This window comes from Rhinopithecus bieti, unplaced genomic scaffold (assembly GCF_001698545.2).
Source record: "Rhinopithecus bieti isolate Rb0 unplaced genomic scaffold, ASM169854v2 scaffold_9581, whole genome shotgun sequence".
Lineage (NCBI taxonomy): Eukaryota > Metazoa > Chordata > Mammalia > Primates > Cercopithecidae > Rhinopithecus > Rhinopithecus bieti.
In genome coordinates this window covers 1,090,536-1,100,515 of record NW_016806413.1, presented here as the reverse complement: position 1 = coordinate 1,100,515, position 9,980 = coordinate 1,090,536, and the positions used below count along the sequence as shown (strand labels likewise).

Genomic DNA, 9,980 nt, shown 5'->3' with positions numbered 1-9,980 from the left:
ACAAGAGTGAAACTCCATCTCAAAAAACAAAACAAAACAAAACATATAGGACAAAGTATCATGAATAGGGTGAAGTTTTCAGAGAAATGCAAGTATAGTGTATGCTAGAAAATCAAATACAGTCATGTGCTGCTGTAGACCTTTAGTCAGCAGACCACATACACAATGGTGGGTGGTCCCGCTGAGTATAATGGAGCTGAAAAATGCCTACTGCCTAATGACAGCTTAGCTGTCATGCTGTAGTACATTGTTACATGTGGTGCTACCAGTTGTATAAAGGTATAGCACATATAATTTATGTGCAGTACATACTTAATAAATGACTATGTTACTGGCTTATTCATTATATTTTAAGATTGTAGTCCTATTATTGTTGATTTTTGGAGATAGAGTTTCATTCTTGTCACCCAGGCTGGAGTGCAGTGGTGCCATCTTGGCTCACTGCAACCCCCACCTCCTGGGTTCAAGCTATTCTCTTGCCTCAGCCTCCCACGCAGCTGGGATTACAGGTGTGCACTGCCACACCAGCTAATTTTTGTATTTTCAGTAGAGATGAGGTTTCACCACGTTGGCCAGGCTGGCCTCAAACTCCTGACCTCAGGTGATCCACCCACCTCGGCCTCCCAAAGTGCTGGGATTACAGGAGTGAGCCACTGCGCCCTGCCTTTTCTGTACCTTTTCTATGTTTAGATACACAAATACCATCGTGTTACAACTGCCTTCAGTATTCAGTATACTAACATGTACAGGTTTGTAGCCTGGAGCAATAGGCTGTATCACATGGCCTAGATGTGTAGTAGGCTCTGCCATTAAGGTTTATTTAATTACACATTACACTTTACAATGTTCATACAACAGCAAAATTGCCTAACAATACATTTCTCAGAACATATCCCTGTAAGGTGGGGTACAGTGGCTCACGCTTGTAATCCCAGCACTTTGGGAGGCTGAGGTGGATGGATCACTTGAGGCCAGGAGTTCGAGACCAGCATGGCCAACATGGTGAAACTCTGACTCTACTAAAAATAGAAAAAATTAACAGGTGCACACCTGTAATCCCAGCTATACTCTGGAGGCTGAGGTAGGAGAATCGCTTGAACATGGGAGGTGAAGTTGCAGTGAGCTGAGATTGTGCCACTGCACTCCAGCCTGGGCGACAGAGTGAGACTCTGTCTCAGGGGGAGGAAAAAAAAAAAAAAAAAAAAAAAACATATCCCTGTAGTTAAACTACATATACCTATGTTACACAATACATTAACTGTTAGAGAGGCAAATGAATCTTGTCTCAATAGGAGCAGAAAAAGGACTGATAAGATTGAACATTCACTTGTGACCAAAAACAGAACTAGAGAAACCCCATCTCTACGAAAAATACAAAAACTAGCCGGGCGTGTTGGCAGCTCCTCTAATCCCAGCTACTCAGGAGTCTGAGGCAGGAGAATTGCTTGAACCTGCCGAGATCGTGCCACTGCACTCCAGCCTTGGCGACAGAGCAAAACTCTGTCTCGTTAAAAAAAAAAAAACCCAAAAAACAACAAACAGAAATCGAAGACAAATGCCACTAAGTGTGGTGGCTCAAGTCTGTAACCCCAGCACTTTGAGGAGGCTGAGGCAGGCGGATCACCTGAGGTCAGGAGTTCGAGGGCAGCCTGGCCAAGATGGTAAAACCCCGTCTCTACTAACAATACAAAAATTAGCCGGGCGTGGTGGTGGTGTGCTTGTAATCCCAGCTACTCGGGAGGCTGAGGCTGGAGAATCGCTTGAAACCAGGAAATGGAGATTGCAGTGAGCAGAGATTGCGCCATTGCACTTCAGCTGGGTGATAAGAGCGAAACTGTCTTAAAAAACAACAACAAAACAAATGCCTGCCTCATGGTAGGAAAAAGAACCTCCCTCACCTGACAGTTATCTAACAAGAACCTACAGCAAACATCTATCTTGATGTAACACTGAAACGCAAAGGTGCCCACCCACACCATTTGTGTGTTAATAATAATGAACTGGGCTAGCCTTGGCGTCATGGCTCACACCTTTCATTCCACTGCCTTTGGGAGGCTGAGGAAGGAGGATCACCTGAGGTTAGGAGTTAAAGATCAGGCTGGGCAACATGGTGAGACCTCCGTCTCCGCAAAAATAGAAAAAATAAAAAATAAAAAAAACAGAGTTGGGGCTGGGCATGGTGGCTCATGCCTGTAATCCCAACACTTTGGGAGGCCGAGGTGGGCCGATCACTTGAGATCAGGAGTTCGAGACCAGCCTGGCCAACATGGTGAAACCCCGTATCTACTAAAACTACAAAAATTAGCTGGGCAAGGTGGCATGTCCCTGTAATCCCAGCTACTTGGGAGGCTAAGGCAGGAGAATCGCTTGAACCCGGGAGGTGGAGGTTGCAGTGAGCCGAGATCGAGTCACCGCACTCCAGCCTGGCGACAGAGCCAGACTCTGTCTAGGGGGGGAAAAAAAAAAAAGAAACAGTTGGCAAGGATTCTGGATACACAATATACAAAAATCAATTGTTTCTATGCTGCCAAACAACAAAACAAAAGAAAAAACCCAGTTAATACAGACATCTTTTGAGTTTCCACAGCCAGCCTTGGGGGCTCCCTCCTTTCCAGGACCAGACCCACTCCAGCAGTACCAGTCTTAGGGATACACTGCTCCCTGCCTCCCCTGGGTAGCCACCAGAAGTGTCTGGTCCAGTGCCTTTAGGTATCAGGGAGGCCTGCAGACCCTACTGCATGCCAGCAAGGAGGTCTTTCTCATAACTTTCACAGGCCTGGCCTGCAGTCTCTGGAATTCCTTCTTCTCCTCTTTCCCTAGAGAGCTTTCTGGACCTTGAAGATGGCAACTTAGCAGCCCTTACTCAGGGAGAGCTTTCTGGACAGGTTCAACTTCCTCCTGCTGAATCTCCTAGTTTCCTGTACCTCCCCCTCGTCAGTTTCAATTTTCTACCGGCCTAGGGGACTGTCTCCTCTGTAAACATGTTCCATGATGTCTGTCTCACTGCCCACAGAGCCAAAAGTGCAGTGCCAGGAGCATGGTAAGAAACTGCACTGGATGGTAGGCCTTTGGGACCCAGGCAGCCAAGCATGTTAGCCTTTCTAGTCCCTGGGGACAGCTGGATCGTTACAGAGGAGGGCAGAGGCAAAGGGAGAGCTTGGCCACACTGCCAAGCCCATTCCCTCCTTGTGGCTTTGCTGGCACTGCTCACCTGTGGCATCCATGCACAGTGCTGACTCCCACTCAGAGGGCAAATTTTGTATCTAGGTGGCCAGGGGCAAAGGGGGGCACTGCAATGTAAGGTATCCAGGGCAATCTCAGTCCATCCCACTCAGAGCAGCACCCCCAACACCTCTGAGAGACTGGCTGAGCTGAGCAGACAGTTCCTCGGCCTCGGCCAGTCTTGCCTCTCAGAGTAGACTCTGCTCTCTCAGGGACTCCAGGGCTTGAGCCTCTGGCTCTGCTCCAAGAACAGCCTCTCACATGCGTGCTGGATTTCGGACATGCAAACTTCCTGAACACACACCAATGCAAAACATACTCAACGTGAGGCAGACAAAGGGGGGAGGCTGATTCTAATTCCAAAGAGCAAATGAGTGTGTAAAAGATATTTGGTTCAAATTAATGGTTTTATTTCCATCTTTAACACTAGCAGAGGAGTCCAAAGCAGACTGATATCCATGGATATAGTTTAAATGTAACAAAGAAAGAGTTGAACTATGTACATTGAGAAAAGGAAAGACTTTTTTTTCATACCAACCTTTCCCTAGTTCGCAGTTTCTGAATAGTAGAAACAAAACACATTTTTAAATCTTTTTATCAATTTAATTTAGGACGAAGTAACACAACTTTTATAATTAACCACTGAAGTTGTCTTTAAGGATAAAACTTAAAGAAATTTTAAAATGGGTGGTACTATATTTTATTAGTGGACTGACTCCAAGGTTGCCTTGCTCCAAGTCTGGGCATCATGACACTCGCATGATGCCCAGAAGAAAGTTAATGGCAATGATGTTCAGTCAGAGGGCAGACACGCTACACATCACAATGATGAGAGCTGAGGATTCTGCCCTCTTCAACTCCAAGTAGAAAATTATTATTTTCATTCAAACTAACTGGAAGTGAGCCAAACAGTTAAAAAGTCAGAATGAAGAATAAAATAATTTTCTTTTCACATAGAGGAGGGACACTCCTTCAGCCCCGTCTAAAGTGAATTCTGTGCTGAGTCCCTGCTCCTTCAGAAGGGTAAACTGAAGGTCAGTTATTGCTAACAAAGCCAGAAGTGGCCCCTTTCCCACTCTGAAGATGTTTCACACGAAAAGGCCATTTGTTTGGCTTGAAGCCCTCTGAGGAAGGAGGACAGCGGAAGAGGAGGCAGGCTGGCACTGTAAGGCCTCTCTCGTTAGCCACCCCCAGGCCCTGTGCTGTCAGGGGCAGCGTGGGCCACTTTGCTGCCCTTCAGAGAACCTGAGGCTCCCACACACCTGTGGAGTGAGGGAGAGGTTGTCATCTGGGCCCGTGTTTCACCCATCAAAACCTATGGAGCAGTCAAAGCCCAAAGGATCCAAGCCCAGTTGGCCAGAGGAGTAGCTTCTGAAACAAATGGCACTGGGTTGGGAAGGATGAGAAAGCCAAGTCAGGTGGGCCAGGTTCTCCGAAACATGGGGCAACAGTGACTTGGGCAAAAGCCTGGAACTAAGCGGCTGATAAGGCCACAATTACTGCCACCACCTCTCAGTATCTACGCGGGGGCAGACGTTAGGCAGTGGGAACTGAGGAACTGAGGACTGGAGGGCATGTGGCAAACACAGGATGGATTTTATCAGAAAAGAGGACACCCAAACACGTGCCTGCCCTATTTATCTTACATGTCCTGTGCCAGGTGAAGGACGCTGGAGCATGGGTAAGGTTCCTGAGAACAACTGGCGGGCAGAAACGGGTTGGGATGGGCACTGCTCCCCAGGCAACATTAGGCCTCTGAGGGGGACGCTAACAGTGCTACATCTTGTGGGCTGCTGAAAAGTAGGTAACGAATGGCCTTTATTGCACTTTTTCGTTCTTAGGAAACAAGGGATTGCCCTGCAGTTTCTCCTGATTTGCAGAAATCACTGCAGATCAATTGTAAGGTGCAGGCAGAATCACGGGTGACCTCTGACTCTCAAGGGAAGAAGTCCAGTGATTGGTCTTTCCAGAGCCTCAAGGGGCCACTCTTGCACCTGGGATCCTCGAGCTGGGTGAACTGGGTCTGGCTTGGTCAATGTGTGGCAGGCAGATTGGTCGACCAGCAGACACTTGGAACAAAAGGTGGCGTGCCTGGGAAAGCTGGGGCAAACTTTCCAAACAAGGAAAATTTCTTGGCAAATGTGCAGGTTCTGCGACCAGACTAGAACCACGATTCCCAATGTGCCTGACTCCCATTCTCCCACTCTAGAACTGGACCACCCCAGAGGAAAAGAGATGGCCTGGGAGGGCCCTGGGTCCAGCGCCATAGCATCAAACTGGAGATAACAAAAGGAAGGGGTTGGAAACAAAAGAGCAGTTTACATATCAGATGTTGGTTTCGAAACAGTCTTTTTGAGCGCAGGAAAATGGAGGCAGATACCACTGGAGAACCTGTCTGTCTGTCCATCCGTCTCTCCTGGAAGACTCTGAATACTTCATATATAAATGGGGTGGTACCGTTTGTGGTTGATCTTTTTCCTACAAGTTGGACAAGTATTAGCATTCTTCAGGGAATCACGGAGGCACTGGCTACAGAAGACATGGCCACACTCTGTGGAAACGATGAGACGTCCATTCTGCACAATCTAGAAGGGATTAAAAAGAAGAGCCTCTGAGTTTATCCTTATCCCAGAGCAGCCATGGTCCCCAGAGAATCCCACCCATCTATGCCTAAGATGACCAATTAAAGGAAAGCAAGGGCCAGGCTGCAACAGGGAGGGGTCTGGAGAGCTAACTGTGCCTGCTGCGATCGCTCTGAGCTGGAGAGGAGGAGGCAGGGGCCATGGCATCTCAACAGTGTGACAGCCCAAGGTTATGAGGGACACCAGTAAACACTAGTAGCTTCCAGAAGAGTCAGGATGGGGGACACAAAAGGAGGATGCATTTACACCCGGAAGCTCAAGGCATACAGGGGTACAGGCGCTGAAGGTGAAAGTTGTAGGGTCCAAGGAGAAACGGGCACATTCTCCCCTCACAAGCAGATCTGCAGCAAGTGATGCCCAGGCATGATTGCGAGTAGGACTGTCCAGCCCCACCAAGGGGGAAGATCCTGTCTCATCCAATTCTTTCAATGAAGTTTAGAAACCAGAAGCAAGGTACAGCTTGGTTTACTTACCTCCGAGTATCCATCCATGCAGATAGGACAACTGACAGTACCCGAGGGCCTAAGAGCACAGTGCTTCACATTAGTTTTTCAGTCAATGCAAACATTTTATTATACCCTGTACGTGGCCTTCATGGAAGTGGCCTGTATCCCCTACAAGGGAACCACCCCGACCTCCTCTGACTCTGCCTTAGCACAGGCATCCAAGAGACTTTCAGAAAAGCCAACTGCCCCAAGGGCATGTGGCAGGGTGAACATCAGAAGGTGCAGACAACCTGAGTCACCCTGCCCTCCCCCAGGTCCCTACTGGCCCCAGGATCCCTGTCTGGAGCCACTGGGACTGCCTGCGCCCACTCTGTCAGCGCTCGGCATACTCTGGTTACAGTGGAAACAGCTGGGTTCAGTTCTGGGCCAGGTTCCAACTGTATCCAGATGCTGGGGAGAGGCTTGGTCAAGCCCTGCTAGGGCCGAGCGCTCACAGATTTGCTGAAAAGCATTCCTATGTCCTGGCCCCACACCCTAGCATGGCAGCAGCAGAGCTGGGGGCATGTTGGTACCTGAGGCCTGTAGAGCCCTCATCCCTGGTGTTTCTGGGAGTGTGGGTAGTCACATACACGTCTCTGTCCCTGGACAACTCCTCCTCGTCACTGCTCACCACGCAGCTGTCAGCATGGTCCTGGGGCAGCCTCCTTGCATTTCTCCTTGGTCTTCTTCTTTCTAAGGTAAGAGGTCACATTTTCAGGTTGGAGGCTCCCTACTCTTACCATCCTCACCACCCCCATCCTGATGCCTCTTAAGACCCTCTTCCTTCCCTGCCTGGGACCCCCAGAGAGAAACTGCTGCCATGCTCAGCTATAACCCAGAAGGTTCTGCCCAGCTCTGGAGGCCACTATCTTATCTTCTCAGGAGAAACCCCCCAACCCCTGCTGTGAGCTACCAGCCTTCTCCAAAATCTGGTAGGCCACAAGAAAGGACGACGGCTCAGTGCTCAGTGATGGGGTGAAGTTTCTTCAGCAGGCACGGGGGGACTGACTGTGCGGGTCTGACCACAGTATGTGCGAAGGGATCCTCCTGCTTGGAGAGCTCCAAGCCCTTGGGGAAGGTCTGCCAAGGCCTGCAGCACCGCAGCTCTCACCTAAGGCCGTTTTCGCTCCAAACCCAGTGAAAAAGGAAATGAAACCACTTACCGTCAACAATCTTGTGAAAAGAAGGAGAAAAACAAAAGAGAAACAAGCGATCAGTTTGATATAAGTGATACATGAAGGCTTTTCTTTTTTCTGACGTGTGGCACCCTCTGTGGAACCCTCTGGTGAGCAGCAGGGGCCCCACCCTCCTCCCACGCGCAGAGGATCTGTGCACCTCTCCCAGTCAATCAAGCCCGTTTCCCAGGTCACTCCACCTCCCAGCTGATGTGCTGTGTGTCTCCTGTTGGGTGTTTAGTGGAGTCTCTGGGAGCATGAACACAGCGACAGCCACAGCCACAGCCACACCATGTGGTGGCTGCAAGACCTGGGGACCTTACTTACTATCTGGGGGCTGCAGCTTCCTCTTCTGAAAAACAGAGTCACCAGAGCCCACATGTGACTGTGGTGTTGTGAGGATTACATGAGGCAGCGAACATTCAGACAGCACTAGGGGCACCATGCTTTCGCAAGCTGACACGGCCAATGTAGGCCCCTGCCAAGGTGGAGCCTTCATGTGGAGGAAGATTTGCATTGCTCAGTAGGTTGTTACAAATAACTAACAAAAAAAAGCAGGCTATGCATGACCAATGCGTGTGACACACAATCCAATTCTGTGTCCTGGGGGCCTAAGAACCTGACAAGCCCCTCACCTTCCAGCTCAGAATTTACAGCTAGACGATTTCTGCTCCAACAGTTTCAAATTCGGTTCCTCCCACCTTCTGGCCAAGTGCTCTTACCCATCTAGGGAGGTCAGTGGAACGCCCTTTCCCTCTTGCTCAGCATGCAGGAGGGACTGCTTCAGGAAAAGTTCTCACCGCCAAAGCCCTACTGCTCACCTCACCCTGCCTGTCAATGACAAGAAGCTCTAATCCTCTACTCTGACTCCCGCACAGCTAGGATCCTGGACATGAACCATGCTCCCTCAAACAGACACACTCATGCTACTGGCAGGGCAGCGGGTGGAGGCCGACTTGAGCTGCTGTGCGTGTTGGCACTGGCAGGCACAGCTGCATCATGAAGAAACAGTTCTGGCAGAGGCTGCTATGTCTTGAGTCCAGGGCTCTCCTCCCTAGAAAGGGTCTGCAGTACTGTCTACTCGAACCCAAAGATACGAGTGCAGGGGGTGGATCCCACCTCCAGACCTTCTTCGTGGAGCAGACATAGCAGTTCCCTAGGTGGGTCCATGCTTTGAGGTCAAGAGTTATTCCTTGTGACGCAGCCCAGAGATTGCTGATTTAGGCTTCCCCTTCCATGTTAAAATCCACTAAGCTTAAGAATAATTAGAGTGGATTTTGTTTCCCAAATGGCATCCTGACATACACAAATGGCCATGCAGGAGAACGTAGGCCTGGGTATAAAGGTCTTTGATTTGTGGATGAGAATATAATCCACACACGTGGAGGCACTGAAAAGTGCTCCCCTTTCCTCTTAGAGGAGACTGCAGAAGGTGAAAAGGGAAATCTGGGGACAATCAGTCAACCTCATCAACAGGACCAAACTTACCAGGGCCAGCACAATGTACTGACCGCATGAAATCTAGAAAGGAGGCTCTGGTAACAGTGCTGGCCCTTGGGGAAAGCCCTGGGTTTAGCTGGGAGCAGAAGCAAATTCTTCTGTGGCTCGAAATGACCCCAGCTTTCTACAGCTCCAACATGCCCCCACCCTCTGCCAAGATGACCCACTAATTAGGTGTGGACACCTGGAAGGGCTATGACACTCCCAGTTCCCCAGCCATGAGAGTGTGGGTACTGAGTCTTTATGGTCTCCTGTGAGTCATACCCAGTTTGCCCCTGGATGGTGCCAAACTGAGGCCTGTCCTGAGCACTGAGCCCAGGGGCTGCTGGCAAGCAGCAGGTGATATACACATAACTACTGGGTGCATAAGAACAGGGTGGCCAGAGAGTTTCCTCACTGGTAACAATTCTGACTGTCCCCACTTTCAGTGAGAGAAAAACAGCTTACAGATGAGTCTTCAGCATAAGAATGACACCACAGGCCAGGCGCAGTGGCTCACAACTGGAATTCTAGCACTTTGGGAGGTGGAGGTGGGTGAATCACTTGAGGTCAGGAGTTGGAGACCAGCCTGGCCAACATAGTGAAACCCCATCTCTACTAAAACTACAAAAATTAGCCAGGCGTGGTGGCAGGCGCCTGTAATCTCAGCTACTTGGGAGGCTGAGGCAGGAGAATCACTTGAACCCAGGAGGTGGAGGCTGCAGTGAGCCAAGATTGCGCCATTGCACTCCAGCCTGGGCAACAATAGTGAAACAGTCTCAAAAAGAAAAGAAAAAAAAAAAAAGCCTGGGCGCGGTGGCTCACGCCTGTAATCCCAGCACTTTGGGAGGCCGAGGTGGGCAGATCACCTGAGGTCAGGAGTTTGAGACCAGCCTGACCAACATGGAGAAACCCCGTCTCTACTAAAACACAAAATTAGCTGGGCGCGTAATGTCTGTAATCCCAGCTACTTGGGA

General features: G+C 49.7%; 1 protein-coding gene across 3 annotated transcripts in view; it reads right to left on the bottom strand.

Annotated features, from left to right (window-relative positions):
• Window positions 1-3,610: 3,610 nt before the first annotated feature.
• RNF4 (ring finger protein 4) overlaps window positions 3,611-9,980 on the bottom strand; it is a 49,328-nt gene continuing 42,958 nt past the window's right edge. For 2 of the 3 annotated variants that reach the window (XM_017876259.1, XM_017876260.1), the window contains 4 exons: window positions 7,513-7,522; window positions 6,883-7,042; window positions 6,338-6,386; window positions 3,611-5,807 (listed from right to left, as the gene is read on the bottom strand). In XM_017876259.1, the coding sequence (XP_017731748.1) occupies window positions 5,658-5,807; window positions 6,338-6,386; window positions 6,883-7,042; window positions 7,513-7,522 (369 nt within the window). In that variant the 3' untranslated portion in view covers window positions 3,611-5,657. The remainder of the gene's footprint in view (window positions 5,808-6,337; window positions 6,387-6,882; window positions 7,043-7,512; window positions 7,523-9,980) is intronic. The other variant, XM_017876261.1, reaches the window with a different exon arrangement.